At 41.1% G+C, this 19210-nt stretch overlaps 1 protein-coding gene across 1 annotated transcript; it reads right to left on the reverse strand.

Moving 5' to 3' along the window:
* Nucleotides 1-2213: 2213 nt before the first annotated feature.
* Nucleotides 2214-18850, reverse strand: LOC141655501 (uncharacterized). Its single transcript, XM_074462578.1, has 4 exons — nt 18158-18850; nt 17776-18066; nt 16706-17644; nt 2214-3386 (listed from the first exon to the last, which is right to left on the reverse strand). Exons 1-4 carry the CDS (start codon nt 18848-18850, stop codon nt 2214-2216), a joined length of 3096 nt encoding a protein of 1031 aa, XP_074318679.1.
* Nucleotides 18851-19210: the final 360 nt, after the last annotated feature.

Here is a 19210-nt window from a genome sequence, read left to right on the forward strand (position 1 = left end):
AAACTATAAGACGATATATCATTTTAATTAAGTGTCATTCAAATTTTAATAAAAAAAATTACGGCTAACAATTAAAGGATCGACTACCATATACTCAAAAACATATTTAAAAAGACAACCCGTGCATTTCGTGCACGGGATTAAAACTAGTATAGATCAACTGGTAAGAAATTATTCTACCTTAAGCAGATGTCTTGGGTTCGAGCTTTGGGATGCAGGAGTATTAAAACTCATAAGGGAGTGTTATAGGGTCTTAATGATCCTACTTAACTTGAATCCGGACTAAACCCGATAGTATACAAAAAAAAAAAAAAAAAAAAAAAAAAATAAACAAATGATGATTGAGATGAATGGGATATTTGTTTTGCCATATATTTAGGAGTGAATTTATGGTTCCTGATTTTCGTAGCACATATTTTACTCATTGCAATACACTATTGATAATTATATCTCTCTCATTTTCCTCCCATTTTCTCTCCCTAGTTTTTCTCTAATCAATTCTCTCTAATTTCACCAACCTTATAATGAACAAAATATTAGGCTAGGTGGTTCGCTAACCGGGTACTAGCCGGACAACTAGCCGCCGCTGGCGGGGAATTTCATTGGCTGGCCGACCAGACAATAGGCGGAGACGGCCCAACGGTGGTCGGTGGGGTTGCGGTGGTTGAACGATGGTTGGTGGGTTAGGGTGACGTGGTGATAAGAAATTGGCGGTCGATGGTCTGTATTACGTTGTATTACGCTGACTTCTTATTTTTTTATTTAATATGTACTATGTATTGACGTATTGTTGTAAAGCTTGTAAACATGAAACAATCAAACTTCTTGTTCAAATGGCGATGGCAAGAGGTTAGCAAATAGCAAATCATATTTATTGATTCAAAGGTAAGTTATTGCTTACTAGTTTCTCACATTTTTTGATTGTTTCGTACTACTACCTACAACTATGCGGTAACTACTACAAGATTACTCGTCGGCCAATCGTCACCGTCCAACACTACCGTCGTAGCACTGCTTCAACGGCGGCAGACCACCAGCGAACCACACCGCCAAAACAAATCCACCGTACCACACCGCCAAAACAAATCCACCGTACCACACTTAAACCCTTAATTAATTTAGAAATAAACCCTAATTAATAAAAGGAACAAAATTATAAGGGTCAAATTAATTATTGAAGTATATCATTAACGAACTAAATACATGCTCGCCAGTCGAATAATCATTACTATTAATAATAATTAATTATGGAAGAATTTTAAGGAGGTTGAAGAAGGTTAAGGTATCAACAAGAGAGAAAATAGAGAGAATTAGGTTGATGGTTTTTTGTTAAGGGTAGCCAAATGGAAAATTTGATACAAAAGTACTCTAATGAATAAAAATCGTACCGTAAAAATAAATTCCGAAATTTAAGATTCATGGTAGTAGTATTTTTACCCTATCAACCATACAAGCTAAGCGCATATAGACAAATTATTGCCTAATTTTTTTTTTTGGTACATATTGCCTAAAATTTAAAGCACGACCACCAAAAACGAGGTAATGGCAAATTTTACATAAATATCCTATGTATTTGGTTATGAAGAATCAATTCTATGGAGAAAACACGTCATTAACATATTATAACTCGTACGCCGTATCGATCAATACTATATATTAAATCCAGAAATTAAGGGACTTCAATGTAATTAAAGAAAGTTATACAAATTAATTATACTATATAGTTTAAAATCAATAGCACCGTGTGATGGACCCGATTAAGGGATCTCAATGCAAATATTATATAGTTTGGGTTAAAACTAAATTATATAGAAGCTTGGTAATTTTCCTAAACATGGTCAATTTCCTTAAAGTAAAATAATTAATTAAGATGGCCAATTTCAAGAAGACTAAAAGAAAGAAGATGTCTGGTAATTTTCCTAAATATTTATAGAAAACTAGAAGATGGTCAATTTCCTTAAAATAAAATAATTAATTAGTATAAACATGCACACTTATGGTATTAGTTATTATCATCATAAAATTATATATTAAATTTAAAATCTATGCAATTTTATTAAACTTTATAGTTTATTAGATGTATAGAGATGTTAATTATTTAACATACAAAAATATAATAAGTAGGTTATAAATAATTCAAGTTAGATTCCATAATATATATATTTTTTTTTTGGTACTTATGAGGGGCTAGGCCCCGAAGAAACAAAAGAAAACTAGGACAAAACTAGACGAGGAAAGGCTACTCCTAGCACATCTTCACGAAGAATTGTACGGAGCTCCGAAGGCGGTGAATCAAACATTGTAGATGAAGTCGACGAGTGCACCCCAGCATTAGCGAGCCAATCTGTCGCGCGATTGGCTTCTCGGAACACATGCTCGACTTTGACAGTCCAACCCGACAAACTTACCAGCTCCTTGCATCTTAAAACCAGCGGGCGTAGGCTTCCACTGATAAGACCATCTTCATTGATAAGCTTGGTACATGGCAGGTTATCCATATTGACAAGGACTTTGGTGAAGCCTAAACTTCGAGCCCGAGTCAGACCTTCCACTACCGCACGCATTTCGGCCCGCATCGAAGTACAAATTCCACATGAAAAGGCAAAGGCAGTAATAAAATTACCGGTATCGTCTCGAATTATACCGCCACAACCAGCCGGGCCTGGATTGCCTTGCGACGCTCCATCAGTGCTGAGCAGAAACCAGCCGAAAGAAGGTGGTGACCACCTAATATACCTTTCGATTCGAGATGTACCAGGTGTTGGTAAAAATAGAGAGTGAGGGTCGAAAGCTTTTAAAGAAGTTTCGAATTGTTGGTTTAGGAATCCCAGCGGGTCAATTGGATTTTCACTAGCTCTTCCAAAAACCAAGTTGTTCCTCCAACGCCATAGCCACCAACAGGTAATAGCGAACTTCATTGACCAAGTCGAAGATGAAATTGAAGAGCCATTGCTGGCGTTTTTGGCAACCCAATGGTGGAATTGGTCGGTATAAAACTCGTTAGAAGAGGCGCCATCTCCGAGTAAATTCCATATATCAGTTGATACGGGGCAATTGCGGAGGAGGTGCTCAATTGTTTCATCCTCTTCATTACACCTTGGGCATATTGGGTCGTCTGAAAGTCCTCGACGAACTCGATTGTAGTTTGTCATAACCCGGTCGTGAGCTGATAACCATATAAAAAATCGAATGCGTTGTTGTACCGGTAATTTCCAAATTAGGGGCCAAGCTGTAAAATTGTTGACCGGAATATCATCATGAGACCGTATAATTGCAAGGGCTGACTTTATCGAGAATTGCCCATGAGTGGTACCATTCCAATGGAGAGTGTCTTCCATATATGGCTCCGGAGATAGCGTATAAGCTGCGATTTTTTGTAGCTCTTCCTGTGGTAAGAAATTCGAAAAGACATCCCATTTAATTTCCATCCCGACCCTTCTTCCCACATCTCAGCCACTGTTGCCCCGAGAATGGATTCTGGAATTGGAGTTATTGCCCTATCAGACAGGCAGCCCTTATCGACCCAAGAATGATCCCAAAAAAGGGTTCTCCGACCGTTACCAATAGCTACTGAAGTCCCGTAATTAATTGTTTTCGCTTGAGATGAAATGCCCGCCCAAACATGCTACATGTTTGCTTTAGGGACGAACATATCAACATCACACCGTCCATTACAATACTTGGTTCTTAAGACCCGTGCCCATAACCGAAAAGGTTCAGCTAGAAGACGATAGCCCAATTTTGTGAGAAAAGCTGCGTTGGATTGACGGGTAGACCGAATTCCAAGACCTCCAATGGATTTTGGTTTTTGAATGTTCTCCCATGAAATGAGGTGAATTTTCCTTTGTTCGTCATTGTAGATACCCGTATCCGTCGATATTGGAATTTATAGAGAACCCGACAAACACCCGATGATGATAGGACACATGTATTCTTTAGTTGTCATTGTCATTATTTGGGCTCGTTTTACGATGTAGAATGAGCGTTGTCGACGAAGTATTTTATTAATTTAAATGATATTTAAATTAAATGGTTTTTTTAAAGTGAATTCATTTTATTGTTTTAATTTGAATTTATTTTCTTAAATTTATTTTATTGTAAATAAAATATATTTTTGATTTGAAAAATCATTCTTTAGTTATTTGATTTGAAAAATCAATTTATATCGTTTATAAATCGTATTTGAAGAACTCGTTTTTTACGACGATTTTATACGCGATTTTGAGCTCGTTTTCTACTTGATTTGGGCTCGATTTTCGACGCACTTTCGACCCAACCTCCTCTCCCATAACCCGTGTTCGATTCTTAGCCAAAGCCTATCCCGAACCCTTTGTTTAACCCATCCAATCCCCGACCAAAACAGCCCAACTCTTTCCCCTTACCCGCGTTAGCTCGGCCCTTCCTCCAACCCGTTTTGTGTGCTTCAAAGCTTGACCCAAATCCGCCACAACCAACCCAATTCTTGTTCCACATTACCCACAACAACCCATCACCCAAACCCACCACGAAACCCATCCAATTCCCGTCCCAAATACTCCACAAACAGCCCGCAAATAACACAAGCAGCCCCCCCTGTTTTGCGTGCTCGAACCCGAGTCCAAAACCCGCTCCAAACACCACCTAAACCCGTGCCCATTAACCCTAAACAATACCCTAGTATCCTACCCATATTACCTTAGATTAAACACCAAGCAAACCCCCCATACAAACCCTAAAAACCCCACGAAATAGCTGATGGACAGCAGCTATGCGAAACAGGCCCGACTGCTTGTTGCCCTACTTCTACCCTTCGAAACTCCTTATAAATACCCCCCCCCCCCTTCACCATACATTGATTCCTCTAAGTTCTACATACATACAACCGTCACTCACAAGCATTAAACTCCAGAAACAAACCCTAATTGCCTCTCAAAACCCTCGACAAAACCGAGACATCCAAACTGAAACAGTTTGTGTCTCTCTCGAAATACAATTCGTTTCCCCTTCAAATCTCCATTAAAATTCGAGTTTCTTGTTCTTAATTAACTACATAACATCCATCTATATCTTAGACAAATATTCACGAGCCGAATTGACCTTGAGAGTACACGAATCCCCTCGAAAAACAGAGTGTCATACACTCTGTTTTCGCGGCTTTTCCTGTCTGTCTAGTTCTGTTTGTGCTCGTTTTCCGTGCCCAATAACTCAAAACGAGCGTGGTTTGTTTTAAGATCTTTGTTCTCCTCTCTTTCTAGTTTTAAAAACATCTTTTAAATCTAATTTTCACCATGAAACGAGTGAGAAATTGCAGTTTGAAAGTTGCTGTCCAGATTTGCGAAAAAACGTGTTGTTGCTTTGTTCCTTCGTCGACGACGGCCTCTCGAGATAAAATCTACGATCGATTACGACCCAAGACGGTGTCAACGATACATGTAGGTTGAGGGTGCATCAAATCCTCCTCTTCTCCTTTTATTTCGTTCTTTTTATGTTTGTTTTTCATTGTTTCGTTTTACATTGTTTATCGTTTTGTTTATCGTTTGATATCGTTAACTATGAAACTAGTTTAGTCCGAGTATGAGTTAAAGTACCACCATGAACACCCGCATTGACTTGAGATGGGAAAGAAATCCGCCACATCGGTCGGTCGTATCCCCCGTCTCATTTACATATCCTCGTGTTCAAGGTAGGGCATTAATAAAACGAATTCTAACTTCGTTCCTCGCTTTTGACCCCTCGTTTGTTTCGTTCAATTCGACCTGCCCTAGGACCCTTCGCATGTTAGTTCGACCTCTGATTGTTAACATATGACTCATTTAGACGGTATTAGATCATTTTAATAACCTAATTAGACATGTTAGGTGGCATCGACATAGCCTTAAAAATCGATTAACAATTCTATAACCTAATTGAATGCATCTCTCTTTTCACTTGATTTCTCGCTAGCATAGGAGTGCGTGATTTGCACCTTCCTATTAACACTCGATGAGTAAGCGTTAATCTTGTAACTTTGTGACCTAATTGGACCCTTTACTAGGCCGTGTAGAATGCATTCGCGCGATATCTTCTCAATCGATCAACGTCGTTTCTAACTTGTTTTCTAGCTCGTTTTCGAACTCGCTTTGCAAATCTATCTAACCTAATGAACCTAACCTAGGAACTAGGGTGGCCGTGGCTTGGCCGTGGGTGTGGCCGTGTCTTTTGTCTTTCTTGCTTCTTCTTTACATCATTTGTTCATCGTTGTTTTGTATTTTGTAATTACCTTTTGCTTATCGAGTCGTCTCTTGTAATTCACTTGTAATTAGTTTTCTTTTGGGTCGAGTCAATCGATTTATAAAAACCTTAGTCTTATTTGGTTAGATAGTTGTGCTCCAATTCATGTAAGAGCGTAGTAAATCGCATGTTGTTTAAAGCAACATGGCCCGATTTATGCTAATGCATGCTTTGGTGTGTGGCCTCATGTCTAATTCGATGAGATTAAGCAAAAGCACGCATTACGAGGAGTGACCTAAGGCCGTGAGTCATGTAAGCCGTGGGCCACCCCCCTTGTGCACGTTTTCCTAGGCCGAATTGGCCGTGTAGTGTATCGTGTATGGTTTTGTGTATAGCGTTGTATTTTAGATCGATCGAGTTGTATCTTTAATTTCTTGTTGTGTCGGCATGAAATGCCTTGGTTGTAATAGGATAGATCCCAACGGCTCCCCCATTCCCCTTAAGCCTTGTTTGTTTCGTTTTATGTGTTGTTAGATCAATCAACCCACATGCTAAATTACAACTTTGACAAAGTTAGTTTAGTTGCATCTAAAACGACATAGAAATTGTTGTCACATGTTAGGGTTTTAAAACGATGTTTGCATATCATATATCGCAAAAGAGCTACGACCTTGTTTGAAATCCGATACTTGACTTAGTAGAGGCCGTTATCGACGGGCGGGGTTAGGTGTCCTTATGGGCTTCCTAACACGTACCCTCACCCCTTACTCAAGATCTATGGTTTGTGGATCCGTCTAAATACCATTGGATTACGAGAGTCATTCTAATCGAGTGATATAGGGTACAAGTCTTTATCTTTAATCACTCGTAGTCGATTGACTTTATGCTTTTCGATGAAAGGTGTAAAGTTAACTTGAACGGTTCCAAGTTCCCAAAAAACTTGGTGGCGACTCTAATTTGTCTTAATTCGATTCGAAAGAACCTCGAGTCGATTATGCCTAGTGTGGATCCCGCGGACGCGATTCCCGCGGGCGTTGTCCACATTTGGCGACTCCTGGGAAAAGAAGACTAGTTACACTTTGTTTCTAGGGTCTTTTCCTCCGAGGTGAAACTTGAAAAGAAAGTATTGGAAAGTAAAACATTACTCGTAGTGCTACGATTCATGCATAAACCCTTAAGGACTTTCCCGGGCCGTCCCAGCGCTTCTTTGTGACGCGTGGGGGGCGACGTCCCACTATGCCAGGAACTTGCACATTGCTTGCTTCCGCTCCGCCTCGTCGTGGTTCTTGATGGTGGGGATGCTCTTCTAGGTACTCTACCTAAAGGCCCTTGCTCTATAAGACCCAAAAAGGATGGAGGGCATAAACCTTCTTGTAGAAGACTTGCCGAGACTTAGAGATGTCTAGGAGCATACATCCTTATAACATGAGAATGACAATGTGCGAAATGAATTTCCCGAGTATTTTTAAATTTTCCGTATCGATTTCAAAACCGAACTTTTGAACAACTTACTTTCAAAATAGCATGGTTTTAAAAACGCGTAATGATGCCCAAGTAGGACTAGATTTTTCGGCCCAAAATAAGCTTTTATAGCCGGCATGCTGCCCATTTTAAATCTCATTTTCAAATCGATTATTCGTTTTTTTTTCAAATTCAATCCAAAATATTTCTCGAACCTTAACCAAGCATGAAATGCGTCGAGTCGTGTCCGGGTCCTGGCCATGTTAGGCTAGGCGTGTTTTGCCCCGAGAGTCTAGAACACGACCTTGTTGGGTCACCCAAGCTCACCCCTTGGGCTTCGAGTCATGTGGGTCGACCAATTGGTCTAGGATAGTCCACAGAAACGTCCAAGATAGGCCATTTAGGGCGTTTCACTTAAACCTATGGGCTATGTTAGTCCAATCACGGGTTTAGTCACACCGAGTCCAGTGTAGAATCGAGCTATGACAACTTGAGTCATGTCGTCTTGTCGAGTCTGAAATGAATCGAGGTCTAAATCCAACCGTGAGTCGAACCTTTTGGTTAATCAGTCTTAAGGCGAGTCTTGACTTGAGTCAAGTTGGTGTCGTGTCCTTAAGTGTGCAGGGGCTCTTACTTTTAAATATTGACTCGGTTCGGGGTTTTCTTGTAGAAAGGCCGCCAAAAACCCGACGTCAAGCAATGGAAGATGCTGTTAACAAACTCACTGAGGCCGTGAACCTCATGATGGCCAGAATGGATGTGATCGAATCCAAGCTGGGTGAAGATTCCTCTTCATCTACCCCACCTCTGACAGATCTGGAGAAACGGTTCAAGTTCATTGAGGACCGTCTGAAACTCTCCCAGGGGAAGAACATCCATTACGAAAATGCTAGGGCCTATGCCCCAATTCAGGACAAGTTGCCCACGAACATGGTACTCACTGATATCCCAAAGTTTAAGGACACAGAAGATCCAGTCCACCATGTTAAGGCCTATAAGGGGTACTTAGCACCTCGAAGGGAGTACCCACGACATGCTCTCTGAAATTTTCGCCCAATCTCAGGGTGAACACCCGAAGGCGTGGTTCTACAATCTGGACCTTAAGAACTCCCCACTTTCGAAGATATTACGGTAGAATTCTGTAAGCACTATGCTGACAATGTCGAGATTCAAACCAACATAAGAACATTGGAGGTGATGACACAGAAAGAAAAAGAAGGCTTTACTGAATTCCTTGCAAGATGGCACGCTGAAAGCGTGAAATTAGCCAAGAAGCCTGATGAAGTTGAAATGGTAGATAAGTTCGTAAAGAATCTACGACCTATTTACCGCAATGCTCTGAAATACCAGAATTTTGGCTCTTTCAAAGAATTGATAAGAATCGGGATAAAGGTAGAAGATGATGTCATAAGGGCGGAAGCTGAAAGGCCGAAAGGGTACCAAGGGGCCTCATCGTCTAAGGGCAAGGCCCCAACAACGGCCCATATTGATGAAGCCACCAACCTCTTAGAAGGGCAATCGAAGAAGTCGCAGCGCCAAACACCTAGGGCATTCACCGATATTGGATGCACTTATACATACGCTCTCCAAAGGCTCATAGCCCAAGGAAAGCTGAAGCCTATTGGTCCAACTCCGGACCCTCCCGTTGATCAACAAGGTAAATGGTATAAACCAAATGCCTACTGTACCTTTCATCAAGGGAAAGGCCATGATACTGAAAGGTGCTATCGACTGAAGCACGAAATCCAAGACATGATTGAGAATGGAACACTCCCGATCCCAACTGTTAAACCCAATAACATCACCAATCCATTTGGCGATCACGCCAACTTTGTTTCTGTCGAAGACAATGTCGATTATTCCCATCTTATCCGCCCATGTCACTTGAAAGGGGTGTTTATCGGGAAAATATTTGTGGATTGCTTTGTATTCTTGCCAAACCCGAAGAATGAAATTCAAGTCGGGAGTCTTGCTCTAGAATGTACTCCTCTCATTAACGAAGTTAATAAAAGACAATTCGATTCACCAACCTCCATCACTAGCGTAGATCCTAAGAGGACTACCTCGGGATGGAGACAAACCATCACAGGGATCAAGGACAAGAGCCGAGCATCTAAGTTGACAACTGAACAAGGGAAAGCTCAAAACTAGATTTGAAAATTATGAGTCGGGATCTATTTTCTTATCTTAGTCGAGTCGAGTCTAGGACTTTCTTTTCTTGAATTTGAGTCGTTTTTTCCGCGATAACCTAGGGTGTGTCCTAGGAATCGTTCCTTCGAGTTTGTTAAGCATTTGTCATTCTAATAAAGGTTGCAGTTTCGTTTCCTAATATGTCTTGTTTTCAATCCTCAATCATTCCGGAAACATGATAAAATGCACAACACACTCAAAGGCATCCCTGGGGTAGAAATATGTCCCGTTTCAAAATGTAAGGTACACTAGGATCCCGTGTTTGATTCCTTTACCTATTCCATGTCTGGCGGTAGAAAACCTCCATCAAAACCAGGCTTATGACAGGCTTTTAAATGATTCTAGGACGAACCCGGACTAGCTCCTTGGTTTCCATATCGATGACGGAAGGCAAGCCTTTTTCCCACAGAATCATCCCCTCTCGAAGAGAGAAGATATCAACCCGTTCTAAGAAGGAATTGTTAATTCTAACCCAATTCAGTTGGCGAAGCCCATGTTTTAAGGTGTATCCATTTGTGACTAACGGAATGAATAGAAGACCATTTTCAAGAAGAGAAGAAAAAAAAAGATGAAAAAGAATGAAAAGATGAGAAAAAAAAGGACGAAAAAAAAAGCAAAAGAAAAAAATGAAAAATGAAAAAAGAAAAGAGATGAAAAAGAAAAAGAAAAAGGGAAAGAAAAAAAGAAGAAGAAGAAGAAAATAAAAAGAAATGTCGAAATGTTGATCGAAGTTCAAAGGCGAAGCCAAAATGGTCAGGTAGTGCCATCAGCAGTCATCCCTACCTCTAAGTCCTTCCCGAGGCATTTACGAGGGAATAGTTAGGATTCTCGAGAATCATCCGCTTGTGTTAGTACACCCAAGCCTTTAGGATCCAGACATGGAAATTTGAACCCACATCGATTCCCAACCCATTTGTACTCGGGTCTCATCAAACCTGAGACACCATTTCCAACCACGTTATAAGCCATAGCCCTTGGCCTTAGCATCACAAAACGAACCTTCAGAATGATAGTTTACCTTGCGAACCTATTTTTACCAAGCTCCACATCCCAAAGAACCACAGCCTTTTGTACCAACCCTAGACACGGGATTTAACAGTACCTTACAGGCTAGAATGGGATACGACATGATACCTTAGGTGAAACCTTTGAGTGTGTACACACAATCAAAATGCCATGTTTATGCACCTTGATCGAACTACGTCGGATTTGATTTCGCTCCACGCGAATACGTAGGCGATCCTTCGAATAAGGATTCAATCCACCCATCATCCAAGTTGTCATCTTGTCGGTTTCTTACGGGTCTTAACCAAGTCCAAATGAAGCCACCTTTATTTGAGTTGGTCTTAGTACTCGATGTAAGCTAGGATAAGGATATAGGTTCGGATGAATAGTATCAAGTCTTGGAATGAGCTTTATCTAACGGTTTAGGCAAAGATGCTGAGTCACATAGATGTGGGTTTGTATTGGGAAGAAAATTAGTAAAAGCCCGCTGAAAAGAAAGAAGGCGTGGAAGAAAAATAATAAAAGCCCGCTGAAAAGAAAGAAGGCGGTGGCAAGAAATGATGAATACTCGCTGAAAAGAAAGGAGGCGAGGAGAAGAGTGGCAAAATGTTCCCAACAAGAGTGTTGTGTGATGTCTAAGTGTTCTCATAAAATCAGTCTGAGTTTAGTGTCTGGGCGAAACCAACGTTGTTGCTCTGTGAGTTTAATCCTCCTTGTCAATGCCAAGTGATTCCCATGCGCCCTCGGGAGCACGCCCATGCCATACGATATCTCCTTCCCAAGTCGACGACCTTGTGATTTCCATTTGCCATCTTTGGCGCCGGAACGGCCAATTTACATTTCTAACCCCCAACAAGTCAATAATTGAATTAAAACCCGTGCACACTTACGGTTTTATTTTCCTTTTTTGTTTTACGGTAGCGGGCTACGCCCACGTTTGTTTACGGGTCATACAGAGTGTCTGAGTCGTATTTCCTGCTCACCCGTCAAGGTTCGATTTCAAAATGCCAAAGATTTCAGAATTCCGAAATTTCAAAAACTTTTTGCGAATTATGGGATAGATGATCCAAGTAGTGGTACATTTCAAGTCAAGGTTCAAATCTCAAAGTTCAAAATCAAATTTTGGGTCGACGACCCAACATCCAAATGATTCGTTTCAAATTCAAATTTCGGGTCGATGGCCCAACATCGTAAGGGATGTCAAATTCAAAATTTGGGGCGATGGCCCAATTATTCAAAATCTTCAACAGATTCAAATTTCGGGTCGATGACCCAGTCTTTCAAATTCAATTTCAGGTCGACAACCCAGCATTCCAACACTTCAACTTCAAACCTCGGGTCGATGGCCCAATATTCTAAGTGATTCAAAATGCGGGTCGATGACCCAATTATTCAAAATTTTCAAATTCAATTTTCGGGTCGATGACCCAATCTTTTAAATGATCCAATTTTAAGATCGATGATCCAAATGTGCTTATGTGATGATTATTGCTTGTACATTTTCTATGTTTCAAATATAGCAGATATGCTTCAATCGGGGGCTCTCTACGGTCTTCGACTTTAGAGCCATCGCAAATCGGGGCTCTGGCCGTTGGCTTCGAGACCATTATCAAGATGAAATGGATGACATCCACTCAGAATTCAATTCAATACAAGAGTATGAAATGGAAGAATTCCTTAGCTGAAAACAAATGATGAAAGCGGCGGCAACCTCCTCGGAAAGTCCCGTCCCATTTGGGCACCTGCCAGCAGATGATAAGCTTTGGGCAAGTGTCAACAGATGATGAATTTTGGACAAATGCCAGCAGATGATAAACTTTGGGCATGTGTCGCGATTGCCGAACTACGACGCAGGTTTGATTCCGTCAGAAACGGATATGTAGGCGCCTAAGGATAAGGCTCAATCCACCATATATGCAATTTATGGGTCGACGACCAATGATGACAATTTGACGCAATGAAGCAAGAGTTAATCCCGATGAAGTTTCAGTATGATCTCTTCTTATGGCTGGCGAGCTTACATACGCAAGTCTAATGGACTATAAACGACCATGAAATCCTCGGTCGAGAGGGACCTGGGGTATACTTTGACTTTCGCCTTGTCCAAGCCTCAGTCAAAGTGGGGGCTCTGTAGATACCCGTATCCGTCGATATTGGAATTTATAGAGAACCCGACAAACACCCGATGATGATAGGACACATGTATTCTTTAGTTGTCATTGTCATTATTTGGGCTCGTTTTTACGATGTAGAATGAGCGTTGTCGATTTAAGTATTTTATTAATTTAAATGATATTTAAATTAAATGTTTTTTTTAAAGTGAATTCATTTTATTGTTTTAATTTGAATTTATTTTCTTAAATTTATTTTATTGAAAATAAAATATATTTTTGATTTGAAAAATCTTTCTTTAGTTATTTGATTTGAAAAATCAATTTATATCGTTTATAAATCGTATTTGAAGAACTCGTTTTTTACGACGATTTTATACGCGATTTTGAGCTCGTTTTCTACTTGATTTGGGCTCGATTTTCGACGCACTTTCGACCCAACCTCCTCTCCCATAACCCGTGTTCGATTCTTAGCCAAAGCCTATCCCGAACCCTTTGTTTAACCCATCCAATCCCCGACCAAAACAACCCAACTCTTTCCCCTTACCCGCGTTAGCTCGGCCCTTCCTCCAATCCGTTTTGTGTGCTTCAAAGCTTGACCCAACCCCGCCACAACCAACCCAATTCTTGTTCCACATTACCCACAACAACCCATCACCCAAAACCCCCACGAAACCCATCCAATTCCCGTCCCAAATACTCCACAAACAGCCCGCAAATAACACAAGCAGCCCCCCCTGTTTTGCGTGCTCGAACCCGAGTCCAAAACCCGCTCCAAACACCACCTAAACCCGTGCCCATTAACCCTAAACCATACCCTAGTATCCTACCCATATTACCTTAGCTTAAACACCAAGCAAACCCCCCATACAAACCCTAAAAACCCCACGAAATAGCTGATGGACAGCAGCTATGCGAAACAGGCCCGACTGCTTGTTGCCCTACTTCTACCCTTCGAAACTCCTTATAAATACCCCCCCCCCCCCCTTCACCATACATTGATTCCTCTAAGTTCTCCATACATACAACCGTCACTCACAAGCATTAAACTCCAGAAACAAACCCTAATTGCCTCTCAAAACCCTCGACAAAACCGAGACATCCAAACTGAAACAGTTTGTGTCTCTCTCGAAATACAATTCGTTTCCCCTTCAAATCTCCATTAAAATTCGAGTTTCTTGTTCCTAATTAACCACATAACATCCATATACATCTTAGATAAAGATTCACGAGCCGAATTGACCTTGAGAGTACACGAATCCCCTCGAAAAACAGAGTGTCATACACTCTGTTTTCGCGGCTTTTTCTGTCTGTCCAGTTCTGTTTGTGCTCGTTTTTCGTGCCCAATAACTCAAAACGAGCATGGTTTGTTTTAAGATCTTTGTTCTCCTCTCATTCTAGTTTTCAAAACATCTTTTAAATCTAATTTTCACCATGAAACGAGTGAGAAATTGCAGTTTGAAAGTTGCTGTCCAGATTTGCGAAAAAACGTGTTGTTGCTTTGTTCATTCGTCGACGACGGCCTCTCGAGATAAAATCTACGATCGATTACGACCCAAGACGGTGTCAACGATACATGTAGGTTGAGGGTGCATCAAATCCTCCTCTTCTCCCTTTTATTTCGTTCTTTTTATGTTTGTTTTTCATTGTTTCGTTTTACATTGTTTATCATTTTGTTTATCGTTTGATATCGTTAACTATGAAACTAGTTTAGTCCGAGTATGAGTTAAAGTACCACCATGAACACCCGCGTTGACTTGAGATGGGAAAGAAATCCGCCACATCGGTCGGTCGTATCCCCCGTCTCATTTACATATCCTCGTGTTCAAGGTAGGGCATTAATAAAACGAATTCTAACTTCGTTCCTCGCTTTTGACCCCTCGTTTGTTTCGTTCAATTCGACCTGCCCTAGGACCCTTCGCATGTAAGTTAGACCTCTGATTGTTAACATATGACTCATTTAGACGGCATTAGATCGTTTTAATAACCTAATTAGACATGTTAGGTGGCATCGACATAGCCTTAAAAATCGATTTAACAATTCTATAACCTAATTGAATGCATCTCTCTTTTCACTTGATTTCTCGCTAGCATAGGAGTGCGTGATTAGCACCTTCCTATTAACACTCGATGAGTAAGCGTTAATCTTGTAACTTTGTGACCTAATTGGACCCTTTACTAGGCCGTGTAGAATGCATTCGCGCGATATCTTCTCAATCGATCAACGTCTTTTCTAACTTGTTTTCTAGCTCGTTTTCGAACTCGCTTTGCAAATCTATCTAACCTAATGAACCTAACCTAGGAACTAGGGTGGCCGTGGCTTGGCCGTGGGTGTGGCCGTGTCTTTTGGCTTTCTTGCTTCTTCTTTACATCATTTGTTCATCGTTGTTTTGTATTTTGTAATTACCTTTTGCTTATCGAGTCGTCTCTTGTAATTCACTTGTAATTAGTTTTCTTTTGGGTCGAGTCAATCGATTTATAAAAACCTTAATCTTATTTGGTTAGATAGTTGTGCTCCAATTCATGTAAGAGCGTAGTAAATCGCATGTTGTTTAAAGCAACATGGCCCGATTTATGCTAATGCATGCTTTGGTGTGTGGCCTCATGTCTAATTCGATGAGATTAAGCAAAAGCACGCATTACGAGGAGTGACCTAAGGCCGTGAGTCATGTAAGCCGTGGGCCACCCCCCTTGTGCACGTTTTCCTAGGCCAAATTGGCCGTGTAGTGTATCGTGTATGGTTTTGTGCATAGCGTTGTATTTTAGATCGAGTTATATCTTTAATTTCTTGTTGTGTCGGCATGAAATGCCTGGGTTGTAATAGGATAGATCCCAACGGCTCCCTTATTCCCCTTAAGCCTTTTTTGTTTCGTTTTATGTGTTGTTAGATCAATCAACCCACATGCTAAATTACAACTTTGACAAAGTTAGTTTAGTTGCATCTAAAACGACATAGAAATTGTTGTCACATGTTAGGGTTTTAAAACGATGTTTGCATATCATATATCGCAGTAGCTACGACCTTGTTTGAAATTCGATACTTGACTTAGTAGAGGCCGTTATCGACGGGCGGGGTTAGGTGTCCTTATGGGCTTCCTAACACGTACCCTCACCCCTTACTCAAGATCTATGGTTTGTGGATCCGTCTAAATACCATTAGATTACGAGAGTCATTCTAATCGAGTGATATAGGGTACAAGTCTTTATCTTTAATCACTCGTAGTCGATTGGCTTTATACTTTTCGATGAAAGGTGTAAAGTTGACTTGAACGGTTCCAAGTTCCCAAAAAACTTGGTGGCGACTCTAATTTGTCTTAATTCGATTCGAAAGAACCTCGAGTCGATTATGCCTAGTGTGGATCCCGCGGACGCAGTTCCCGCGGGCGTTGTCCACAGTCATTGCCACCCCAAATGAATTTTCGCGTCTTTTTTTCTAGAGTATCACAAATAGATTTCGGGATTTTTGCCGTCTGCATACTATAATTAGCCAAGGTTAGGAGCGTAGATTCGACTAAGGTACTTCTTCCAGCCAAGGACAAGTGCTTTGTTTGCCACCCCGATAGTCTTTTGTTGAATTTTTCCTCGAGATGGGCAAAGTTTTCTTTTGTAACTCGACCATTAATGGTAGGCATGCCCAAATATACACCCAAGTCGGGTGTACCTTCGAACCCCAGAATAGCTGTAATAGCCTCACGCTCGGTCTCTTGAGTATTACCCGAGAAGAAAATTTTTGATTTATTAATACTTACTTTCTCCCCTGAGGCAAGGCAAAAATTGTCAAGGACATATTTAATAACATGTGCTTGATCGGCTCTGGCTTCAGCGAAGAGGACCATATCATCAGCGAAAAAGAGATTGGAAATTTTTGGTCCACCTTTACATATGGGAATAGGTAACCAGTCCAGCTTTCGCACTCTCTCGTCTATAGCTTGTTGGAGTTTTTCTAAACACATCACGAATAAATAAGAGGATAGCGGATCACCTTGTCGTACTCCCCTTGTAGGAATGAATTTTTCGGTTGGCTCACCATTCCAAAGGACTTGCATCCTTGTAGATGTTACGCAATTCATGATGGTGTCGACTAAGAGTTGCGGAAAATACATATCCTTCAAAGTATTTTCGATGAAACTCCACCTGAGCCGATCATAGGCTTTTTCTAAATCAATCTTGATTGCCATATACGCCTTCTTCCCTTTCTTTCTTCTCATGGTATGAATTGTTTCTTGAAAAACGATAATATTATCAGAGATTTGACGGCCGGGAACAAAACCGCTCTGATTTTCTGAGATAAGACGTGGCAGCACCTTCTTTATTCTATTCGCTAGAACCTTGCTCACAATTTTGTATGCGACATTGCATAGACTTATGGGTCGGAATTGCGACACATATTCTGGGCCGGATACTTTGGGAATAAGAACTATATTTGTATCGTTCATTCCTTCTGGTAGTCCTTTGCCTTCTAGGGCCCTCGTTACCATTGCGCAGACATCGTCTTTGACAACGGGCCAATGCTTTTGATAAAATAAAGCTTGAAAACCATCCGGAACTGGTGCTTTTAGAGAGCCCATATCGAAGATCGCTCTCTCTATTTCCGCCTGTGAATAACTCTTGTTAAGCCATTCCCAATGCTCGTTACTAAATTCTTGAAAAATATCATAGGGGATATCAGCTGAGCCATCATCGACACCCTCTTCAGTATAGAGTTTTTTGTAATATTCAATGATAATGTCTTCACCTCATTACTATCCTAGCCCCATTCCCCTTGTTCGTTCTTCAAAGCTGTAATGCGATTTTTCCATCTTCGGACCAGGGTACTGACATGAAAGAAAGATGTGTTGCGGTCCCCGTCTCGAATAAAATCAACACGATATTTTTGATACCATAGAAGTTCTTCCCTTTCTAAAACCTCATCTAATTCTCTTCTTAACTTTGCTTCTAACTTGATAATATTGCTAGTTCTCGCAATGGAGAGATGCCTTTGACAACCTTCAATACGAGCGAGGAGTTCGCGCTTTTTTCGAAATATGTTACCGAAGACCTCTTTATTCCACTTCTGTAAGTCAGAGGAAAGATTGGATAATTGCTTTACTAGGTCATCTCCTCTAACCCACTTCTCATTAACGAACTCAGAAAAATTTTCGTGAGTTAACCAAGCAGCTTGGAAGCGGAACGGTTTTTGGACAGATTGCAGAGGAGCAAACCCGTTTGGCGAAATCAGGAGGGGGGCAATGGTCTGACTGGTACGCCGGAAGATGTTTAACTGAGGCGTCACCAAAGAGGGCACCCCATTCACTATTACATAGAGCACGATCTAACCTCGCACTCTGTCTGGTCTCAATTGAATTGCCCCTTGCCCACGTGTGTAACGGACCAGAGAACTCCAGTTCAATTAATTCGCAGTCTTCGATCCAATTATTAAACGCATTACAGCGACGAATCATGTTTTGATCCCCGCCATGCCGTTCTTGAATTGATCGTGTTTCATTAAAATCTCCCGCTAACATCCATGGGAGGTTATGTGAATGAGCATAGTTTTCCAATTCAGACCATAACTCGTGCCGATTATGGGGGTTAGGACTAGCATAAACCGCCGAGAAGAACCACGGAGGGCTTCCACGACGAGCAATCTCAACAGTAATGAACTGATTATGATGAGTAACTGGTGAAACAGACACTACGTCGGGATGCCAATATAACCAAATACCGCCACTAAAACCAATGGCATCCACTCGAGCATGTCCCGTATAACCCAGAATTCTCCTAACATTCTCAGCATGAACCCCGTCCTTATGTGTCTCAAGAAGGACGAGAACAGTAGGCCTATATGTTCTGACTACCTCTTTAATAGCATTAATTTTATTCTTATTTCCGGTCCCCTGAACATTCCACACCATACAGGTGATGGGGGTGGTATTGTGCATTAGCGATGGGATTCTATCTGACATATAAACTGGTACGTAAGATAAATATGATAGATAAGCTCGACTTACTAGTTAGAGAATATGATTAACATTCCATGGTATCGACATCTCCAGCTGGAGATTCGACAGGTCCTCCGGGATTGATTGAATTTTGATGTTCATGATTGGACTTTCCCGTACCATCCCCACCATAAAGGGAACGTGCATCTCCTTCAAGAGGCTCGCTGTGCACGTGTGTGATGGTGGTAACATTGTGAACCGAGGAGGTTCTGGTAGGTGGTGGAGTTGGGGAAGGGGTGGATATAAGACTGATATGTGTGGGTTCAGGATTGG

The sequence above is a fragment of the Silene latifolia genome, chromosome 5 (assembly GCF_048544455.1).
Source record: "Silene latifolia isolate original U9 population chromosome 5, ASM4854445v1, whole genome shotgun sequence".
In the NCBI taxonomy this organism is placed as follows: domain Eukaryota; kingdom Viridiplantae; phylum Streptophyta; class Magnoliopsida; order Caryophyllales; family Caryophyllaceae; genus Silene; species Silene latifolia.